Genomic DNA, 24204 nt, shown 5'->3' with positions numbered 1-24204 from the left:
CTGGGAGCCATAATAGACACAACAAAAGGAGTAGCCACTCCAAGTCCACAAAGAATTCAAAATTTCAACAAGATCATACAACGCATGTATCCAACAAACAATACAAGCAAAGATGATATTACAACTCCTAGGCATGATGTCTTCATGCATAGCCATTGTCCCGAACGCAAGACTACACATGAGGCCCTTACAACAGTGCCTAGCATCACAATGGTCACAAGCACAGGGTCACCTTCTAGATCTGGTGTTAATAGACCGCCAAACTTACCTCTCGCTTCTATGGTGGAACAGTATAAATTTAAACAAAGGGCGGCCATTCCAAGACCCAGTGCCACAATGCGTAATAACAACAGATGCTTCCATGACAGGGTGGGGAGCACACCTCGATCAACACAGCATACAAGGACAATGGAAAGTACATCAAACAAAACTGCATATAAATCACCTAGAAATGCTAGCAGTTTTTCAAGCATTAAGGGCTTTCCAACCAATTATAACTCACAAATACATTCTTGTCAAAACAGACAACATGACAACAATGTATTATCTAAACAAACAGGGGGGGACACACTCAACGCAGTTGAGCCTTCTAGCACAGAAGATATGGCGATGGGCAATTCACAACCACATTCGCCTAATAGCGCAGTTTTTTCCAGGGATCCAGAATCAACTTGCAGACAATCTCTCTCGAGATCACCAACAGGTCCACGAATGGGAAATTCACCCCCAAATTCTAAACACTTACTTCAGACTCTGGGGAACACCTCAAATAGACTTGTTTGCAACAAAAGAGAACGCAAAATGCCAAAACTTCGCATCCAGATACCCACACAGGCAGTCCCAAGGCAATGCCCTATGGATGAACTGGTCAGGGATATTTGACTACGCTTTTCCCCCTCTCCCTCTCCCTCTCCTTCCTTATCTGGTAAACAAATTGAGTCAAAACAAACTCAAACTCATTTTAATAGCACCAACTTGGGCAAGGCAACCCTGGTGGCACAACACTGCTAGACCTATCAGTAGTACCCCACATCAAATTGCCCAACAGGCCGGATCTGTTAACACAACACAACCAACAGATCAGACATCCAGATCCAGCATCGCTGAATCTAGCAATCTGGCTCCTGAAATCCTAGAATTCGGACACTTACAACTTACTCAAGAATGTATGGACGTCATAAAGCAAGCCAGAAGGCCGTCCACTAGGCACTGCTATGCAAGTAAATGGAAGAGGTTTGTCTGCTACTGCCATCATAATCAGATCCACCCTTTACACGCAACTCCAAAGGACGTAGTGGGTTACTTGCTTCACTTACAAAAATCTAACCTAGCCTTCTCTTCCGTTAAAATACACCTTGCGGCAATATCTGCATACCTGCAGACTACCTATTCAACTTCCCTATATAGGATACCAGTCATTAAAGCATTCATGGAAGGCCTTAAAAGAATAATACCACCAAGAACACCACCTGTTCCTTCATGGAACTTGAATGTTGTCTTAACAAGACTCATGGGTCCACCTTTTGAACCCATGCACTCTTGCGAAATATAGTTCCTAACCTGGAAGGTTGCATTTCTCATCGCCATTACATCTCTAAGAAGAGTAAGCGAAATTCAGGCGTTTACAATACAAGAACCTTTTATACAACTACACAAAAATAAAGTCGTCCTAAGGACTAATCCAAAATTTTTACCAAAGGTTGTTTCACCGTTCCACCTAAACCAAACAGTGGAACTACCAGTGTTCTTCCCACAGCCAGATTCCGTAGCTGAGAGGGCACTACATACATTAGATGTCAAAAGAGCATTAATGTACTACATTGACAGAACGAAAAACATCAGAAAGACTAAACAACTATTTATTGCATTCCAAAAACCTCATGCAGGAAACCCAATATCAAAACAAGGTATAGCCAGATGGATAGTTAAATGCATCCAAATCTGCTACCTTAAAGCAAAACGACAACTGCCCATTACACCAAGGGCACACTCAACCAGAAAAAAAAGGTGCTACCATGGCCTTTCTAGGAAACATCCCAATGCAAGAAATATGTAAGGCAGCCACATGGTCTACGCCACACACGTTCACTAAGCACTACTGTGTAGACGTGTTATACGCACAGCAAGCCACAGTAGGTCAAGCCGTGTTAAGATCATTATTTCAAACCACTTCCATTCCTACAGGCTGAGCCACCGCTTTTGGGGAGATAACTGCTTACTAGTCTATGCAGAACATGTGTATCTACAGCGACAGATGCCATCGAACTGAAAATGTCACTTACCCAGTGTACATCTGTTCGTGGCATCAGTCGCTGGAGATTCACATGTGCCCACCCACCTCCCCGGGAGCCTGTAGCAGTTTGGAAGTTAGCTTCAACTTTGTACATTTGTATATATATTATTTTAACCTTAAATAGGTACATACTTAGTCACTCCATTGCATGGGCACTATTACTACAACACAACTCCTACCTCACCCTCTGCGGGGAAAACAATCGAAGATGGAGTCGACGCCCATGCGCAATGGAGACAAAAGGAGGAGTCGCTCGGTCCCGTGTCTCGAAAGACTTCTTCGAAGAAAAACAACTTGTAACACTCCGACCCAACACCAGATGGCGAGCTATGCAGAACATGTGAATCTCCAGCGACTGATGCCACGAACAGATGTACACTGGGTAAGTGACATTTTCATTATGGAGATGTTGGGCACAAGCTTATTAAAGATAGTGAGGAATTTATGTATTAGTGTCTGACTGGGAATAACAACCCATCAGATCCCGTGGATTCTTATGTAAAGCCAGGGTGCAATGTGAGAAAGTGGTTATAAAGACTGTTAATAAACTCACATAGTAACATCTTTGCCTGGTTCATAAAAACATTTAGTACTGCCAATAATAGACTAGTCACGGCACTGAAACAACCACTTAGAAACAGGTTGGGTATAACAGCTTGCAGACGTGACTATAAGATGGGGTTGATACAAAGAAAAGTGACCTTCAAACAAAGCTATGAGAGGAGCTTGTCGTTTCCTGCAAACTTAAAAACTCTTCAACCTTCTGGAAGATTGCCAGCGCACATAATTTACCCAAATCCTCTACGTAAGATTCAGCCCTCTTTATTGGCCTGATACATGGATAGCACACTTCCAGATAATCTACAGCCTTCTGGCAACTGACGGCAGTGCCTTTAGATTTGAATCACCAAACTATCCTTTAAATGTAGTATTTCACCTTCAAGAGTCGGTGGTAACAATTAGTTGGCGTCCAAGCAATAAAGTGCCTGGTTGTGATGGGTCCCAATGGACCTGCAAAAAGATAATATTGATCTTTGGGCTCCCCTTCTGAACAGAGCTGTAAATGCAGCCTGTACTGTAGTGCTTTCCCAGTAATGGCAAACTGTGATCTTATATTGGTTTACGAAAAGGGTGGTTGTTGGGACGCTCAGTGCTGTCAACCCATTTCATTATTAGTTTTATGGTGAAAGTTGATAGAGTTATTCTTGAAAGGCTTTTTAACTTGGCCCACAGATCCTAAAAACATATTTGTGACCTATATGGTTTTAGGACTGGCTTGGTGACTCTAGGGTAATGCCTCAATGTGCATTTCCTGATCATTTACTAGACAGTCACTAAACGAAGCCCACAACATTTGGCTTTGATGGACCTTTCATGTACGTTTGGCACTATTAGCAGGTCTAAGCTGTGGGGTGTTTTGTCCAAAATGGGTCTAGAGGGATTTTTACTGGACTTTCTACATGCCTACACTTTGACCTCTCTGCTTCAGTGTGCTTTGGGGGAGAGAAGGAATGCACCCATTAGTTTGCGCTGGTGTGTGGGGTGCATCAGGGGTACATCCTAGCACCAATTGTGTTTATATTATACAACAGTGGTCTTGACCTAGTCTTGTTGGAGAAGAGGCAGGACTTGCTTGTTATTAAGAACAAGCGAGTACCTGTCCTACTCTACACCACTAGAGCAATATTAATGTCCGAAAATCAGAATGACCTAAAGGAGCTTATTGACTCTTTTGACAATTGAATCTAAAAATCAGTTTTCAACAACATTAACTATGGTGTGGGCCCCAAAAATGTGAGGTCATGTTTCACAGTTGAAGACAAGCCCATTGAAACGATTCACCACTTTCTTTACTTGGGGGTGATTTTTGACTCCATTAGCTCTTGAGGTCTTTGACTTTCTTCTTGAAAACAACATTTTGTTGCAGTTAGTGGGCTTTTTATTGAGTCTGGCTTCAGACATAGCTAAAAAAGCATTGGAAATGTATCAAATGAAATGTATTCCAATTCTGATCTATGGGGTGGAAATATGTCAGTACAGTAACTTAAGTAGCCTAGAAGTGAAGACAAATACAGTAGGTTGTCAATCTTCCTATGTGTAGTTCATATGATGTTATTCATTAAGATTGTGTAGAGGACCATATTAAACTTGCTCCCTTCTGTGGATTACTAGCTGGTGTAATGAACAATATAGATAATAATAAATAATATTAATAATAATGAGAAATAAAGGGCAATTGTATCTCCTGTGATTATGGTCTTATTATTTTCTAGTTCCGTTGCATTGGGATTTCTCCAGAGAAACTAGATAGACCCTCAGTTTTCCTCATGCCCTCTGAGTTAAAAGCCCAGCGACAAGGGAGAGCTAACAGAGCCCTTTATATTTGCTAGGCATTGCGAGGGGCATGATTTAGAGCTTCTAAAACCCTTTAATCAACAATACCCTATGATAACAAACTTCTCTTGGACTAGATCCTCATCTTGAGCTTGCTAAACATTTATGGGAACGCTCACTTCTGACTAGGTTCAGACTGGGCGATATAAGGTGGCAATTAAGTTTCCCACTGTGTCATTATGACATGACATCTATATGCTGTTGTCCATGTGATGAATTCTCATCGGTTTACTTTTTATTTTTTTGCTAATTTTATTGTCCTTTTATGCATACATTTTTATTGTCCATTTCCAATAAAACTTAGAAATTGAGAGATGTAGACCAGTATTAATCTGTTCCCTAACCCTGTCCTCCATATATCTGTGCCTCTTCCTCAAAGCAGCCAACTGTTAACCTTTTTTTAAAAAAATTCTATTTATTTATTGTGATTATCAAAAATAAATAATAATTACAATAGGCAATCAAATCAGCATTTCAGGTTACATCACCTGAGAGAAACAGCTTAATATTGACCACATTATGTATGAGAGAACACTTTGTTCCACATTGAGGGATTAGATATAAATTGACAAATGTGAAGATTGCCGATACAGAAGGGGAGAAAGAAAAGAAGAAAAAGGAAAAGAGGGAAAAAGAGAACAAAGAATACCGAAATACTGTAAAGGATCAGTGAAAAATTGCTCAGTGGGGTCTCGGCATGAGTACTGCAGGCGCCGGCAGGGGAGAGGAGGGTGGGGGGGGGGGGGAACGAGACAGGTGCATCCTAGAGTGCGACACCCAGGCAGGAGTGGGTGCAGAGGGGGAGGGGAGCACCCCTACATCCTGCTCTGCATTAGTTTTGTAGCCCTGGTCAGTATCGTGTGTGCTGCCCTCTAGTAGGTCCGTGCGCTAATTTAGTGGTTCCGGTATCACTAGGGGATAGTGAGTTCATCTAACTAGTTAGGCATTATGCTTAGAGTTCATTGGGGCCTGGTGTCGTCTTTCTCCTTCAGCTTATTTATGAAGGAATCCCAGATGTCTATTCCCTTGATTATCACTCCCGAGTCACGCAGTGTGTGTAGTACTCGTGCTTCCGCTGTAGCCCAGTGTAACAAATCAGTGGCCCATCTATGTGTGTTCGGAACACTGGGAGATTTCCATTGTGTTGCAATGAGCCGTTTAAATATGATGAACGCGAGGTCTGTACATCTGTGTTTTTGTTTATCTTTGCTATGCTTTTGGCGTATTCCTAGTAGGCAAGACTCGGGGGTAGGGATAAGGGGTATCCCAACGAATGCGTCAGTCTGTCTCGTAATGACTTGCCATTCGTGGAGCAGCGGCGGGCAGTCCCATGTCATGTGATAGAAATCTGCGTCTGAGTGGCCACATCTCGGGCAATCAGAGTTGGCTTGCTGGTACATTCGTTTTATCTGGGCGCGGGTCAGGTACTCTGGTGTAAATAATTAAGTTGGGTATACCTGAAGCGGGCATTGCGCGATATCTCCCTTGTGGTCGCAAGGGCCACTGACCATGTTTGTGCTGTGAAAGGTGTATGTAGGGCCGACTCCCATCTAGTCTTGGCTTGTATTTGTGCTTCTTCTGGGCAGTTTTGTAGTGTGTTGTATAACCAGGAGATATCTGCTTGATTGCCGGCGCCTGATAGCAGTCCGTGTAGGATAGGTGATATTTGTGGTTCATTGGTGCCAGTCCCCCATGTGTTACGTATTAGACATTGTAGTGCCCCATGTGTTATGAACTCTCCTGGCCCGAGTTTATACGTGTCCGTTAGGGCTTCGTATGATAATAGTCGGCCCGTAGCGAACAGTTCCCCTATGGTCTGTATTCCTTTGGCGGTCCAAGATGTTAGACCCTGGTGGCATTTTAATGTGTCCACTCCTGGCATAGCTAATAATGGGATCTTAGGCTAATAAGGCGATATACGGGCGCCTAAAGCCACGTAACGGCGCCAGACGTGAGCGGCCATCCTCATCAGAATGTCGCAGTGTTGCGAGGGGGGCTCGCGTCCTATGAGCCATCTCAGCACGTCAGTGCGTCCTAAGTGTGCCTTTACCATGCGGCTCTCCGGGCTCATAGGGTCCAGCAGCCAAAGCATGATCCAGTGTATTTGTGCTGCTTCATAGTAAAGTTCGAATTGTGGTGCTCCCATTCCACCCTTCTCGAGAGGAAGATAGATTTTAGTCAAGGCCACTTGCCGGCGTCCGCCGCCCCATATCAATTCAGATAGTAATCTGGTCAGCTGTGTGAAGAAGGTTTTTGGGAGCACTAGTGGTAGGGCAGCGAAGTAATATAACAGCCGGGGGACGATGATCATTTTAGCTATAGCCACCCTGCCCATGGGCGAGAGTGGTAACGAGCGCCAGAAGGGCAGTGAGCCCCTTATTGACCTTAGCGCTCGGTCGAGATTTCCTTCCTTAATATCTGATTCGCCATGGTATATATGCACTCCTAGATATTTAAAGGTAGTGCAATTCCACTGCAAGCCGTGTGCGGGTGATACATCGCCATGTGTGACTGGGAGTGGTTGCATAGGGAACAGGCATGATTTAGCCCAGTTCACGCGTAATCCGGATAATTCTCCGAAAGAGTTCAGCAGTTGTAGTAGGTCTGGGAGGGATTCGGGAGAGTTGCGGAGATATATTAACGCATCATCTGCATAGAGGGATATGATGCGGTGCTCCGCACCATCAGGAATACCCCAGCGTGTGGCTTCAGTGCGTAGTCTAGCTGTGAGGGGTTCTATTGCTAGGGCAAACAGGAGTGGTGACAGGGGACAGGGGGCAACCCTGACGGGTTCCTCTTCCTATCGCGAACCACTCCGAGATAATGGCGCCGGTCTTGACACGTGCTTTTGGGTTGGCATATAATATTGATGTCCAGCGCATAAATGGCGCTCCGAATCCGATTGCATTTAGAGTGCCCATCAAGTAGGGCCATCCTAGCGTGTCGAACGCTTTCTCGATGTCTAGTGAGACCGCTGTGTGTGATTGATCTGTGCCCTGGGTCTCGGCTGTTAAGCGCAGGAGGTTTCTGATGTTGTTGAAGGTGCTTCGTTCGGGTATAAAACCGGACTGATCCAGGTGTATCAGGGTGGGCATTAGCGGGAGAAGGCGATTTGCCAACACCTTCCCCAAGAGCTTGCAATCAGTGTTCAATAACGACAAGGGGCGGTAGGAGCGGACATCTAAGGGATCCCGACCTTTCTTATGTAGGACTACGATTATTGCCTCGCGCTATGAGTCCGAGAGGGTTCCCAGGTCATATGCCTCTTGTAACATTGTCAGATATGGCGTGATCGTCTGTGTCGAGAAAGTCTGTTAGTACTCGATTGGTAGTCCGTCTCCTCCTGGGGCCTTGTTACGAGCTAGCTGTTTCAGTGCTTGTAAGATCTCGTCCTTTTCTATGGGTTTGTCCAGGTCCCGTTGGTGTTCCAGCGTCAGGCCGGTCAGTTGGGACATTCGGAGGAAGTCACCCAACTGTGTTGGTGGCGGGAGGGGTCCAGCCTCGTCTAAGGTACTGTAATATTGCCTGAAAGCGTTGTTGATTTCTGATTGTGTATTTACTGTAGCGCCCGTAGTTAGGCGGATAGCGGTAATAGGAGTGTGCTGTTGCTCGCCTTTCGTTAACCAAGCCAGCATTCTACTGGATCGGTCGCCCTCGGAGTGGAGTCAAGCTATGTAATGGCGGTAATCGAACTTTGTTAGGCGGGCTTCGGTATCGCCCTATTGTTTTTTGAGAGCTATTGTATCTGTGCAAGCGTCAGCGCTCGCGGCGGCTTCGCACTCCGCGTCTCGTAGTTTCCTTTTGATGTCGCGTAGCTCTAGGGTTAAAGTATGCCGGACACCCACCGCCATCGTTATGCACATCCCCCTCATCACTATCTTGTGCCCGTCCCATTCGACCGCTCGTGTGGTGGCCGTCTTGTTATTTGTTATGAAATAAGACGCTATAGTATCAGCTAGCTTTTCGCGGAAGGGGGGTCTTGTAATAAGATAGGTTGCAGGCGCCATGAGGGAATGCATGTATGTTGTCTACCCCATCTCATTGTGGCGATGAGGGGGCAGTGGTCCGATAAGGTTTTGGCCGCGTAGGAAGCGTTGTGTATTGAGTGTCTAATCATGTCCAAGCAGAGGAGCATGTCGATGCGTGTGTGGAGTCGATGTACCGGAGAGTAAAAGGAGTATTCCCTACTTGTGGGGTGAAGGTCTCTCCATATATCGCGCAATCCCCACTCCGATATCCAGGACCGCAGTATCTGCGACAATCTCGCACTATGAGCACCATCTAGTGGGGGGTGTGATCTATCTAAGGACGTGTCCGATACGCTGTTAAAATCACCGCCCCAAATAATGGGTATTGATGGGTCATGGGACATATGTGCAGATGTGGTCCGGAGGAATTCTCCTTGTCCCACGTTCGGGCATATAAACCCACTAGAGCTAGCTGTGTGCCGTCCAGTTCGCCCATTAAATAAACATACCTGCCTTCTGTGTCTATGTGTGTGCTTTGAACCGAGTAGGGGACTCCAGGGGCGATCCAGATTAGTACCCCTTTCGCATATGTGGATGTTTTGGTGCCGTGTATGGAGCCCGACCAACTCCTGCCGATGTTGCCCAGTTCTTGTGCTGTCATGTGGGTCTCTTGGAGTATGGCTATGTCTATATTGTGGCGTTTGACGTAAGTATGTACACTGTGAGACTTAACGGTATTAGCCAATCCTCTAACGTTCCACGTCATTATGTTGTAGGACGCCATTCTGTTTTCAAGTTGTGGTGTGAAGTGGCCCACCCCGCGTGCCGCGCCGCCCCGCGTCCCCTGCCCCCCACCCCTGGCCCCCACCCAACCCACGAGCATGAAGAATTTGGTGCATTTTGTGGCAAACAAACAAAAATTACAAAACTAATATCAACTAAGGTGACTGTAGAAAACAAGGCACAACTGGTGCCGACATTAACGATAGTCTGAACTAGGTCCATTCGGTAGCCCGTCTGGGTTGGGGGGCTTCGCGGCCGTGTGGTCTGAGGCCTGTTTGGTCTTGGCCCATACGTGGAGTATTTCATCCCTTGCGAGTTTTGGTATTGCATCACCCAAAGTCTTTTTCGTGCATATTCTGTAGGATAATTGGCACGTCATTCTTTGCGTGCCTCCTGCCATTGCTGGTGAGTTTGAGTGAGTTGCAAGAGCTGTGAGGGTCCGGCTAAATGGTGTCTTAGTGTGTCAGAGGCGTCTCTGGCTGTAGTTTGCGTCACGATTGTGCGAGAATATCAGGGAGTCCCGGTTCCCACGTGACATTTCAGAGTTCGTCAGCCGATCGTGGCGTGAACATTGGGCCGTGAGTCAGTGGAGATGTGGAGGGACTCTGCTGGTTTCGTGTAGATTCTGAGTCTGTGGCACTAGTTTCAGTGCTATGCCATGATCGTATGGTCGTGAAAGCAGTAGCATCCTTTAGTGCTTGGGCTTGTTCGACGGCTGTTTGTGTCTTGGTCGGTCGTGTCGTCGTCCCTGTATTCGATCTCTTCTTCCTACAAGAGCGCTGGGTCAGCCATTCCGTTTTCTCCGCTGCCTCCTCATTGGGATCTGTTAGCCCCTTGGCATGAATCCAAGTCCACGCATCTTCAGAGGTCGGGAAGATGTGCGTTCTGTCTCCGTCCACCACGCGTAGCCTTGCCGGAAACATGAGGGAGTATGTAATGTTATTGTTTCGCAGTACCTGCTTGGCTTTGATGAATGTACTGCGTTTCCTCTGCACCTTGGCGGTGTAGTCTGGGTAGGCTGTGATTTGTGCGTGTCCTATGTCTATAGGGCCCATCGTCCGGAAGCCACTCAAGACCCGATCTCTGTCCCGATAGTTTAAGAATCTCGCTATCAAGGGTCTCGGGGGGGGGGGGGGCCCCCGGGACCCGGGGAGCTCTCTCCACCGACATCAGAGGCAAGTCATCTTGTGTTAGCACGTTCTCTTTCAGCCAGCGTTCCAAGAATATTTCTGCTTGGGGTAGTTCCATGCGTTCCGGGAATCCCAGGAATCTGACGTTATTGCGGCGTGAGCGTCCTTCTGTGTCTTCCGCCCGCCTGTGTAGCAGTCTTATTTCAGTCTCCAGGCGCCGGAGTTGGGCTTTCATGTCCGTGATGTTGGGTTGTGCCTTTTCAAGGGCCGACTCGGCTGTGGATACCTTGTCCGCCAGCTTGCAGTGTTCTGTGCGAAGGATATTTACTTCCGCCACTTCTGCGTCTATTTTTCCCTCCAGAGACGTTTTAGTTTCCAGCACCGCTTGCAGTAACTTGTCAAATTGTATGGAATGTGCGGCTAGAGTTTCCGTTACCTTTCGTAGGGCGCTGGCGTGTGGGTCCGAGCCCATTACTGAGAGTAGGGTATCTGATCTGGTCTCGGAGTGGCCCCTTGGAGGTTTTGGTTTGACCATGTTTGCGCTTGACTGATTGGGAATGTACGTGGTTGACAGATATTATGCTTGTATACGTCGCGCAGCCTCCTGTGCTAAATTGCCTTCAAACAGCATGTAAGTCCATAGCCAATTACTCATCTGTTGTTCAATTGCTCTTGCGTTACACGAGGTTCAAGCTCTCTGCGGCCAGTGCCCTCGAGTTACCGGAGGTCGCATCTCCTTACTTGTCCCCGGGGGCGATAGGGCGGCTCAGTACGCGCTATGGAGGTTCTTTGATTTGTGCGATTAAAAGTAAGTGCCACAACGTGCGCTATTTGTTCAGTAGTTGGTGGAATGGAGCGCGTCTGCTTCCCCGCTTCAATTGTGCCATGGTTACGGGAGGGACCACCTCCTCCGGGGCCCTCAGAGCCGAGCCAGCGGATTCGTATTGCGCGCAGCGCACGCGGGCTCCGAAGCCCATGCTGCCCGCGCCCAGAACGGGGCCAGAGGTCATCCAAGGCTGCGCCTCCCCCTGCCGATCCTAGCCCAGGGGGCGCCCGCGACGAGACGTCGACACCGCGCCCAGCCCCCGTACCTCCTCCGGGCCCGACAGCCCAAGCCCGGACCTCCCCCCGCGCCGGGCCCCCGCTGATGCCGATCCCGGCCCACAGGTACCTCCGATTTCTCACTGCTGCCGTCTACGCCTCGGGCACCGCCCAGCGCCGTCTCTGTTCAGCGTCTCGTTGTGGCCTGCGCTCCTCCTCCAGTCCTTGTCAGGGCCGAGCTGCGCCACCAGCAGTATTCAGCGTGATCTGTGCCGATACATTGATGTGCATCGTGTCATCGATTTCCCTGGTGGTGCGATGCGATGTCAGTGTGCTCTGGGATGGATCAATTTTCAGGATTAATGTGGCCCATGTGCGGAGCTCTCGTCACACGACCGCTCCCGGCGCCATCATGGCCACGCCCCCCCAGCCAACTGTTAACCTAATAGTTTGGTTATTTAAATTCTTTTACATGAGCAGGTTGATTATTCTCATTTTGTTTGTATTTGTATGATTTCAAATTGTCCTGCGACTTCCATATTTGGTTATTGTTTTATCACAGTGTAGAGAGGATATGCATTTTTGCATTTATATATGCTTTCACATTGTGTACTATGGATATATTGACAAAGGGTGAATGCTTAAGATCTTCTGTGTTTGAATAGGTTGTTATTTATTGTGGTATTGATGTACTTTATAAATTATCAAAAAAGATTTACTGACTGAATATACTCTTTTTAGCTAAGAAGTGTTATTAATCTTATCTAGAGATGTGAAACTGGAAACATGGAGTATGGCATTTGTTCTATGGGACATCAAGATTGTTGAGCAGGCTACAGTCTCTGTTGGATATTTTGTATTGGTTTTTCCCTCAGGGCACAATCTGTCTTTCTGAATTGTGTTTTGATAATAGAATTTATGTTGTGCAGTCTGCCTTTCTAATGGCCTTGTAGCTTTGTCCTGACAATAGTTTCAATGTAAATCATGCAGCATATGTCGTGCATCAATATGGAAAATATATATTTTTTAAATCAAAAAAGTGTATTTGTTTAACATGTATGGACGTGGTAATTTTAAAACGTGAACTTAGAAACTTTCCTGTCTCTGCCCTAATGACAATGCCATTTGTAAACTAAGAGGCAGGTCACTTTTCATCTGTATCCTATATGTGGCCTAGATTTGTCTTGTACATGTAGCAGCATTCTATTTTACTAAATCAAACAAGTTTTTTGCGCATTGCAGGCCCTCCACATGTATCTGAAGATGGACACCTGTGTGAAAATGAAGAAATAAAGAGAATCAGTGAAAAAAACATTTGCATGGGATCTCAGAATTAAATCAAACAGGAAAGCCAGGATTTATTTCAGGTTTTCCTTTTTCACATTCTGCAATTTAGTCACTGGATTGCTATCTTTCTCTCTCCTTTTTAAAGTCAAAGGTTTATGCTTTATTTTTAATTCTAAGAGTATGAGGTCAGAGTGTGCTGGCAGACAGAAGCCACATGGAAGCTCGGCTCATTTTGGGCTTGAGAGTCACAGAGGACCTTAAGCTGAGCCAAAACCAGGTCTCTGGCTCAAGCCTTCTGTGGCGCGCCCACCTCTACTCCATAAATAATTCAGATATTTTTTTCATAGCCTGGGATATCCTATGATGGTATGTATGTTATAGGTTTTTTGTTCTGTCTGTCTCCAAGATTGTTATGATAGTTAAATGTAACATCCTTGGTGTGAAATTGCACAGTGGATAACGAAAGCAATAGGATCCTCTGATTAAATCAGATTAAGTACTGATTTAGTTATATGCAATTCTTATTTCTTATAGTGTGATCTGTGGGCATTGGATTTAGTGTTGGGCATGGCAGGGGAGCTTTGCTGATTGCTTACTTGTCTCTTCTAATCTTAACAACTCCATTATTCATTGGTTTGAAGATGGCGGAGCGTGATGTTTCTGTCTGTGTTGCTTGTTTAAGCGCTGTTGGAAGTATGTTAGATTTCTAATACAGTGTTTTCATTTGTGATGTGGATGTCTCACATATTGCTTTTTTTAATAAGACATAATGCTTCCTTCAAGTAAGAGATAACTTGTTGCATCTTGTGGTCAATCCACTTCATTTTCACATCTCCTTAAGCATTGATTTTTTTTGACAATGAAACATTCTTTCTGGTACAATATTTCCTTGTGAACTTTTTGAACTCACTTTGTTATCTTGCTGGTTTATATCTCTGAGCATATATGATGATTTCTTCATTTTAGAGAATCTAAGGAAATCAATCATTTGTGAAAACCAACACATGGTTTTGTCCCTTTCAGTTTGCATTATTGTGAAATGGTGCTTCATTAAGGATGTTCATGGATGTGCTAAAAGTTACTCCACATTGATATTATTTTGGTTGACACTTCAATCTCGAAAAATTGGCATGTAGCCTTATGTATCGTCATATGCTTTTGGATTTATTTGTTTTTCCTTTTTTTAATACTATGGAGGATTATAACTTTTGATTCAGGTATACACTTGGTAAATGGAAAAAGGCAGAAGCCAAATTTCAGTACACGTAATGAATGTTAGGAATGAAAGCATTTCATGGTGTGTGTATATATACACACACCATTAAGTACTATGAATGACATGGCTATCAAATAAAAATTCCTTTTGCAATGCTGTTGTGCATTTATCTCCCCTTTTGCTAAGGACATGGGTCTTTACTTCGAAATTCGAGTATGTTTTTGAGGGAAGCATAAACTTTTCCTGGCTGGTAATGCCCCAGATGGAAAGGACGTCTAATAAGTAGGGTTCTGGCAATGAATAGAATTCCAGGGCTGCTTTTACACTAGAAGGAGATAAGTTCTCTGTAGAGCTCATGCCTGGTGGTGCCTTTTGAGTGCTTGCTTTTGTACAATCTGAAATGGGCTGCTGTGTGAAGATACGCAAAGTAAATATTGAATCTGTACTTAATGACATGAATAACATTATTTGGTAATTGTTTTTTATGGCATGTGAATTGAATATTATTCAAAGAAAAATATTTTCTGAATTCTTCATAGAGGAAGAGAAGACACTTTGTTAGCTTCAATTTATCACTGACTGCTGTCATGTTTTAGCTGGAAGACCCCAAGGTTTTCTTTCTCTCTTAGTGGAATGTTTTTGCTGTTGACCATTTTGTAGGAAATAAGAGACCCATGTTCTTCTGTAGCCCACTGTGGAATATCCTACGTTCAGAGAGCAGTTCGGTCTGAGTCGTTTAGCCTTCCGAAAACAAATATTTTCCAACGGTTAAGGGCAGGGTATTGCCAAGTTCCTCATTTGGTTATCTACAAGTCAGCCATTCTGCCAAAACCTCATGTTAGGTATCCATACGTCAATCTTTTGGCTAAATCTCTAGTGGCATGGTAATGGCCCAGTATCCCAGACCCCATGAAATATATGCCTAAAAGCAGTGGCAGGCATTAGAATTAGGATAGAGGATGTACAGTAAGTAATAATAACCCACTGAGTAATTCCTGTGTTTTTTTGCCTGTCGTCATCTTTCCTTTATTACAAACATCTATTGAGCTTAAGTGTGCATTCTAGACGGAGATGAACAACCTTTGAGGTTAAATTGTAATTGCACAAACACATTGACATAAATATTAAGTCAAAATCATGTAGTCACTTTTGTGGAAGTTAAGACACATGAGGCACTTGAAAAAGGGGTTAATACACTGCAATGTACTGAAGTTATTACTGCAACTTGTGTTTACTGGATTTACATTATTCTCGTAAATTAGAGAGTTTGAAGAAACAAGAATGGCCTCATGTTAAATCAGTGTTTCCCAAACCTTCTAGGACCACGACCCATTTTTTAGAAAAACAGAATTTTGTGACCCACCTAGCTTTAATGTACAAGAGGTGGGTGATTTAACTAACGAATGGTGTGGTAGTGCACTGTCATTTACAAACACCAAATTTGTCATTGTAGTGCCCCCTAAATTTTCCCAGACCAACAGTTTTACCTAAAACTCCACATTGTACCCAAATAATAATGTGTGGAATTTAGGTTTAAGTGAATATTTATCATTTGTGCACCACCAAGTAAAGTGTCTTGATTTGTTTTGATCTTTGATTTTATCACACTAATGAATTACAAAAAAGTGCCTCACTTTTGCATTCCTAACTACAGATATTTACATTTTGTGTGTTACACAAATATGACATGCTATAGCCTTTCCTTTCATGCACCTGTACCCCAGCAAGATTTACATAATTCACATTACTTTTCTTTCCCTGACTGCAAAGTGAGAGTAGATGTAAACACCAGTCACCGTGTTTAAAAAGCTGGTTGAAGTTGAAGTGCTTATGATATAGCAGAGCAATTATTGGTGCGCTAACCTAAAGCCAGAGATCCTGAGAGACTGGGATAACATAACAACTGTTGTTAGTTGCCCTAGAAGAATCCCAACTCGACTAGAGAAGAAAGAGTAAGAATTGCTGGCAAGTCTTCAGATAAAACGTGTGGTTGAGAAAACAAATTTAATGATCTCAGAAGTGGTGGTTTAGTAACGAAATTAATGAAAGAAATTATACATTTTATAAAAATAGAACAAAGTAATATCTGTAAGGGACCAGTAAAAGAGTACGAAAATTTGTCATTTTAAAAAGGTCAAAAAAGTAATATAAGGACCCTTAGTAGACTGATGTGAAGATGGAAGGCAGGCGAAATTGAGAGATCGAAACGTTGATTGCAGCAGATGTACAAAAACACAGTATGGTAAAAATAACTGAAATATTGTAACTCAGATTGGGAAGAAATGCAACAAGCAGTATTACTTAAAGATATAAAGAAATTCTGGCAACTGGTGCATCGGGGGATGGGAGGACAACCCCTCATAAAGTTGTATGCCTAGTGGTAGAACAAGCATTGAAAGAACATCTTGAAGCTTTAAATGCATTTAGGTATGTTAGGGATTCCACAGGCCTCACATTTGCTTGAGTTAGAGCTATTAGCGTTGTAAACTCCTTACTGGACTTTTCTTGCCACACAAATTAAAAGAAAGAAAAACAGCGCTATCGCACTATGTAAAATGCAGCGCGATCGTGCTGAAATTGAAAACGTAAAACTGAGCGCGATTGTGCTATGTTAACCCCAGCGCGATCGCGCTGTGTGAAAATAAACAGATAAAGTAGTGCGGAAAGCATTCTGATAAACATCAAGCCTTTCTTAAATGTTTTCAGTAGTTTAGTAGTTTACTGGTGCTGTGTATGTGGGCTAAACACCGGAAAAGGCATGACATATGTATGCCTTTCACAAATGAAAGCAAGCGGATTTTAAAAAGGCAAGCCCACGAACCAATGAAAGTGACTGACGTGACATGGGTGTGGTTTGAAGCCCAAAGAGAGATTACTACAGGGGACGAAGCACTTTGCACTCGCCCTTAAAAATGACAGTAAATTCCATAAAGAAAATAATAAAAGGTCTTTACTTCACGAAAACAGCTGGGACTGACAATCTTTCAACTATCGTGATAAAGATTAATATTAACTGGTGGAGTAAGGTTTTTTGTTGGCTTTTTAGTGCAGTAACATTAACCGGAGTAATGCCAGGAAGCTGGAAGGACTCAATAATTAAACCCATTCACAAATAACGGTCAATCTCAGATCTGAAAAATTATAGGTTAATCAGTCTGATGGATGTTGGGCTAAAAGTGTTTGGAGCAGTAGTTTTGAGGGAGCGTAAGGAATGGGTCAATGAGAATGCTTTAAACCTATTAGAGCAGGGAGGATTTGAAAAAGCGCATTCCGCTATGGGTCACAGTTTTAGCTTGTGGTCTACTGCAAAGAAGGTTATTGATAGCAAAGGGGATTTGCATTGTTTCTTTGTTGAGTTTAGGGCAGCATTTGACCTACTAAACTAGGAAATCCCTTGTAACAAATTAGAAGAGCTAAAAACCTCAAAAGGGTTACTATGGGTCTTGAGCGAACTTCATACAGGGAATTGTGCAAGAATGCAATAGAAAAAGATGATAGTATGACAGAGAAGGTCAAAATAAGAAATGGATTTCAGCCAGGCTGTGTGCTGGCCTTTACTCGGTTTGCATTTTATTTAAGAGATCTACCGGAGGCCTTACAAGGGACAAGGCCCTTCTTCCGAGAGATGGGGGGAGCATGTAACCTGTCTACTTTATGCCAATGACTTGGTAATTATGGATAGGACCCAGGTGGGTCTCCAGAGGAGACTGAAGAATAATTATAAGTGGTACCTAGATACAACAACAGTTGAGGTTCTAGACACATACAGATACCTTAGTATGCTTTTTTTCCTCCAACTTAAGTTTGAAAAATCATAGTGAAATGGTAAACACCATCCCTACTGTTAGAGGATTATATAGAGGATTATGTAAGTTTAGAAGGACATACGGGGTCTGTATGTGGCCCTGGTATTTACAAGTTTTAAGGTGCTGGTTCAGAACAAGTGGAGATGACATTTTCTACCACAGTGAAGTGCAGAATTGGGTAATTATGGAAAGGCAGCGCTTGAAACTTATCTTAAATTTACCAAGGTTGGCCATGTTCCAAGCAGTAATATTGGAGGCTGGGCTTACATCATGATTCAGTATCTTTGAGAGGGCAGCTTTGAAATTTTAGAACAGGCTCTTCGAGCCTGGGGATGAGAACGTGGAACCGTACTGTAGAGGTGAGATTGCAAAAAGTGAATTAAAAAAGGCTGTCAGTTTAAGAAGAGATATTTTAAATATCAAGAGACGTTTTGGCTGTGACTCTCCCAATATAACAGAATCGCCCTAAAAGCAAATTGCATTCAATAATGGGCACAAAACTCAAAAAAGAGAGAGACCTTAGAAATATGATGACCAAGAAATCGAATATCCATTTGTGGAATGCATGGTAAAATTTATGTTCATTCCTGTATCTTGCTTCCCTGAGCAACTATGAAATGAGACAGGAAATGTTTATATAAAGGATTGATTTTAACCTATTTATATAGTTCAGAGACATCTGTCCATTAACGGAGAATGGAGGGGTTTGTAATTGTGGGTTCAAGATGAAATGCTCAAAATCTTATATTTTATAGGATTGTTTATATTTTTTGATGGAAACACAATGGACTTTAAAGCCATTTTTAATGAAGAACGGGGTGCCTAATCGTAGTGAAGCATTGAAATTGACATTTAACATGCGATGTTTCAATGCCAGATGTGCAAATGGATGGTGTTTACTCACAGTGAAACACAAACTTTTAGATAAGCGCTGTGGATAAGTACAAATGTTAAACTAACAGGATTTGGGAGGTAAAGAAAAATAGTTTAAACTGAGCAGTTTAGGTAATATAATTGTATGGTGTTAACAAATGTGTTAATTTTTAGTGGAGTAATAAACGTGCTATTGATTGATTGAAAAAGGCAGCCATGTGTCAGAAGACATAGCCTGATATTTGACATCTGTCTTTGAAGTATAACAAATGTGACCAGATAAATACAGAATTTAAAAGCATCTTTATTTATTGCTTGGGCTTTATTAGCCCACCAAAAATCAGCTTGTGACCAACCAGTGAGTCGCAACCTACAGTTTGGGAGCCACTGGATTAAAATAAATCATTAATGGTACCCATGTGTTATATTCCCATAGTGTAGTCTCAGGATTACTATGTTGTAACCATATTGTGTTTTATCATGTCATTATAAACCAGTGATAGCATTCTAGAAATATTATACGCAGCTTCCTTTTCTGCATTCTCCATATGTTATGTTTCCAGTTTATGGATTTCAATATTTTTCTTCCACGACGAAAACTCATGTGGAGCGTGCTCCTGCTCTGTATGCTGAATTGATGACATGATGTCTGCAGAATGTGACAGACCAAACATTTATGGATTTTTTTTTTTTTTAACAGAAACAAGCCAAGGGGCAAGTGTTGTTTGATAAAGTGTGTGGACAGCTCAACTTGCTGGAAAAAGACTATTTTGGTTTAACATTCCAGGATAATGCTGACCAAAAGGTAACCAATTCCTTCCTTCCTTCCATAATTTGTGAAATGTGGTCAGTTTTTGTTTGTTTGTTAATTTGGAAAGTTATACTGATGGTGACAGTTGATAGCATTCTTTATGTATAAGCAATGCAGCATTAATACCTTAGAGACTGACCTGTTAGTTACCTCTTTTGGAGTGACTGTTTTACCCCAGTGCTAGTGAGCAATAATCATAGAATGAAATGTTTTATGCTCAGGGCTACGCTTTTTTTTTATCTGTTACACCTTCTCAGTCTTAAATCGTAAGTTTCCAACCATTTCCTTTATATTCTCATTGTCTTAAAACCTTGCTTCCAAAAATGAGGAGTGGAAGTAGTCCTGCAGTCTTGAGGTTAGGAGTTCATCCATATGTGTTCCTTTCAGGTATTGGCCCAACCCAGGGACTCCAGTGGTCATATACAGCCTGGGGAGTTCAACATTTACAGAACCAAACTGACATAATCCTGATCATTTCTCGTGAACTTGGTACCAGTGACAACAACAAGCAGTTCTGCAGTGTAGAAGGCTAACTGCCAGCTTGGTACTAGTGAACCTTATGAAGGCAGCTGCAATGAGAGAAAGCATCTTCCTCTTATTGTGACACTAAGATGGTGCTGTAGTAACTAAAATGGTCAAACCAACATGAATCACTTAAAGATCTGTGATTTGACAAATTAGGCTTCTGTCTTTTGATCCAGAGTAAGAGATAATTGGCCCGAAGCTGTGAGACATGTCTTTGAGAGCTGTGTCACTAACAGATCTGTTTAAATATGCTGTTTCAATGATTTATAGTTTTGAAATTAATAGACAAGCTACCTGTGAAACGTAGGCTCTGATTAACAGGCAGTGAATTTAGATTTTTTAACCTAATGTGGCTCGATAACAATATAATGAATGTCACTGAAGTCGTTCCGAGGCAGTCCGTTTGTCTCCAACTGTTTACGAACGTTCATGGGTCAGTGAGGACAAGTTTTCAGACATGACCCACTGTGGATTAGCAGTGGACTAACTGATTGACATAATAACAAGTGTTTTACCTTGGATTTCTCTGACTAAATGATTTTTTCAGCTTTTTAGCTTGGTAACCTTTCAATTACGCTATTAGACTGGTGTGCAACATTCCTTTGTTGTCACCGTAAATACCAAGTGGGAATAGTTCAATTTGTTACAGAAGGTAGAGTTCGATGTAAAGACTTGTTGTGCAAGGTGAGGGCAGAGTAGTCACATTGCCACTGTGTTTTTTTGTTTTGACTTCATGTGACCGAGATCAGCTCTTAAAGTGCTACATAGGTAATGTGAGAAAACCACCCTTGAAGTCAAATACTAGTTCACATACGGGTCTTTAGAGCTTCCTTTATGCCTCATTAAGGTTTGCTTGCTTTTTAAGTGCTTTGTGCTTGTGATCCTCATTTTGGCCTTTCACTCTTGAACCTATCCATGCACATTTCAGTGGATGAACAATACACCTGCCTCCCCAACCCACCCCTACCCCTTTTCAGCTGAACACTATCAACTGAATTGCCCCCAACACCACATCCACAGAGACCATACAGAAGACAGCTGGGACATCTGGACTGGAATGCCTCTGTTCAGGATTTATCAGTGAACTTACTGGTTACACGCCGCTTCTGTATTACCCATGGAGAAATGAACCTTTCTTCTGTTTTGTTACTAGCCACGTTGTATTCACTTTTTTTCTTCTCTGGCTTTTTGACTTCACAGATGATAATCTGAGTTTGGTCCAGGAAGATGTCTGTGCTGAACAATGGGTTTTATTGGGCCTGGGCAGAACTCCACTGAGTTGAAAAACAACTGCAACGTTTTGCATAATTCCTCAAACGTGAGGAAATAGGCATGTCGGGCTGCTCATACTTTGATTAGTTTCGGAAGCTCGTTCCGAGCTGAAAAAAACAGGACATACGGCATCATGCAGCACACCATGGGGTGCAGCTTCTCAAGTTGATTTTGCTGCTACTCAAGTTCCTTTTTCTACTCGAGCTGCAGCTTTTTAACCACAAACGGTTGTGATCTCCTGTGAATACCCGTGTTAGAGAAATTTTGGCTGGTGCCCTTCCAACAACTGATAATCGCCCTAGAGGATGCCAAATCTTGCTTGTGCTTGCTAACTTACCGTTCGCGAGCCACAGTATGTAAAAAAAACTCCACCACGCAGAGGTTGGTAGAATTTGTTAGGAACTTGTAGTGTCCAAAACTCAGCCAACTCTTCCAGCGTAGAGGAATATATTGCTTGCCTCTAGTTTCTATGTAAAGTGAAATTTTTAGAGCCTTTCTTTAAGGAGCCATCTGTAGTGCAGCTGTAGTAGTGGGGTTTGACCGTTTAAGGGTATTCACTTGTGTGGAGAGAAATAGAGCTACTTCTTTGGAGGACACCAGAGGCAGCACCGGAGAGAACTCTGGCACCATTCCATTCTTGATGATGTAGAATTCAAATGGGGCGAGGAGTGTCGAGCTTCAAAACAAGAAATACTTTTTAACTGGCTTCTGCTAATTGAAACAACATCATCATGCATGCACTTATTATGTAAAGTGGATGTTCTGTTGATAATTAGTTTCTGGGATTGTTCCTTGTACAATCTAAGCATTCCCTGCACTCTGGGGTGGCCCCATTTTGTAAACAGTGCTGTTTACTTTAATAGTAGCAGTGACATCCTGTGGAAGAATACACTAAAGATAATAGTAAATGCTCATTGTGATTTAGGATTTAATTTCTTGCTTACCTTTGGAGAGATTACCATTTGACAGTGGTGATGGGTTTCCCTCTGTGTAGTGGTTAGGGATCACACTTTTTCTCCCTCCCTCCAAGAAGGTAGGAACTTCATGCTGAGTTCATAGCCTATTGCTGTGCGCATCCTGTCTACCTCTTATGTCCTCATGTAAGGTAATGTCCCTGATTAGGCACAAGACTTTATTCTAAGAGATCTACACCTTGAAATATGACCACCTGGTGTGTTTAATATACCTTTTCAGTGGCCGCACTCCTTTCAGCAGGTGGTTATCTTGCTTAGCCTGGCTCATGATGTACAATAAGTATGCATTTTCTTTTTGTTGGATGCATGTGGAAGACATAGTTTCTGCGAACTATGTTTCTGATTTGGTTCGGGATTGGGTATTGCCACCCTCATAACACCTACCTACCTATTCATGTAGGCAATGTTGTCCCTTTTAGTTAGGTTTTAAATCGTTTATGTTGGTCTATAGAGAAGCAACTTTTCATTGAGGCAGAAATCAACACAACCAAGAAAAACATATGACCTCGTGTTTAAGTCAACAGGACACAACTTCTCATAATGTTTAGAGTGTTCTTGGGTGTCCGTTCAGTATTTAAATATGGTAAAAGGAAACCTCGCTGCCATCATTCTATTCATTAAATTGTCTATGGGTCCCAGAAGAGGAAGAGGAAAATGGACAGAGAAAACAAAACAATCTGTAGTCCAAAGTAGAAAAACTGTGACTCTGTTCTCGAACTTTAACACACTTGGTCTGACAAAAGTGTCACTCTCCAGATTTTCACTACCAGATAGGCACCAACCACACCCTGTCAGAGGAGCATTAAACTACAGGATGTGATAGGTAAAGACGGTGACTCAAACACAGGTGGTATGTGGTCACTGCACCATATTCTGGACCTTGTCAAGAAACTTTTTGGCTGCTTATTCCCGAGTACTTCACCTGAAGCTACGTTGGATAACTCATTGAGGTTACAACCAGTAGACTCTTCAAAGTTTTTTTCCCCAACTCCAGTTAAGCAACTTTCCTGTGTAGCCTGGCAGGATTTAGTTTAGAAGAAAGGAGAATATGGTGTTCCTGGCTCAATACATCCTTTTGCAATACCTACAATTCCATCCCTTAAATCTGATGACCTCAAGAGTGCTATCACTGTGTCCACTTTTGACTCAGAAGAATAACCCCATGTTGGAATCCTATAAGCACGGTGATCTAAGAATAGTGTATCACTACTACCAACCTCCAAATCTGCGAGATGATTGTGGCAACCGGGTGCATGACAAGATGATTCCTCAGGGGAATCGTGGTCGATCAGAACCCATACCAAAAGTCTCAGACATGCAAAGACGACAGAGGCAGAAAATAGTTCAATAAGAATGTGTTGAAGTAACTGCATCTTAGATAAGAAGGCATGTATTACAATAACTAGGATGATGAAAAATCAATAAAAGCAGACAGGTGAATAACAGAGTAAAACACAAGAATAATCCTACCATACTGTCACTAGAAGTGATGAATATATTTCTCCTTTCTAAACTATGTCTGAGCACAGCGTAGTAAAGAAGCCTGTAGTCTAGAGTGACACTGTCCCCATGTGGATCAGGGTCTGGCTGTATAGGTAGGTAGCTGCAGCGAAGCAGTCAGCAATTGGCATACAGTCGTGGTCATCTGGCTGGAATCTCCCTCTAACATGCATGGGACAAAGAGATGTTTTTATAATATAAAAGTTGACATTCTAAGAAATGGTCCCCACGTATGAGTGTGTGTTTTCTGTGAATGTTGGAGACACAGCATATCATGTTTGTCGGCATCCCTATATGACTGTAGCCTTGGAGAAAGCGAAATAAATGTCCT

General features: G+C 43.0%; 1 protein-coding gene across 22 annotated transcripts in view; it reads left to right on the top strand.

The window, feature by feature from the left end:
* Positions 1 to 24204, top strand: part of EPB41L2 (erythrocyte membrane protein band 4.1 like 2) — a 1020488-nt gene that overhangs the window by 461402 nt on the left and 534882 nt on the right. For all 22 annotated transcript variants that reach the window (XM_069234854.1, XM_069234865.1, XM_069234873.1 and 19 more), the window contains one exon: positions 19492 to 19596. In XM_069234854.1, the coding sequence (XP_069090955.1) occupies positions 19492 to 19596 (105 nt within the window). The remainder of the gene's footprint in view (positions 1 to 19491; positions 19597 to 24204) is intronic.

The sequence above is a fragment of the Pleurodeles waltl genome, chromosome 5 (assembly GCF_031143425.1).
Source record: "Pleurodeles waltl isolate 20211129_DDA chromosome 5, aPleWal1.hap1.20221129, whole genome shotgun sequence".
NCBI classification, from domain to species: Eukaryota; Metazoa; Chordata; class Amphibia; order Caudata; family Salamandridae; genus Pleurodeles; species Pleurodeles waltl.
Note: the sequence above shows the minus strand (reverse complement) of the source record. Positions and strands in the feature narration are given on the sequence as shown.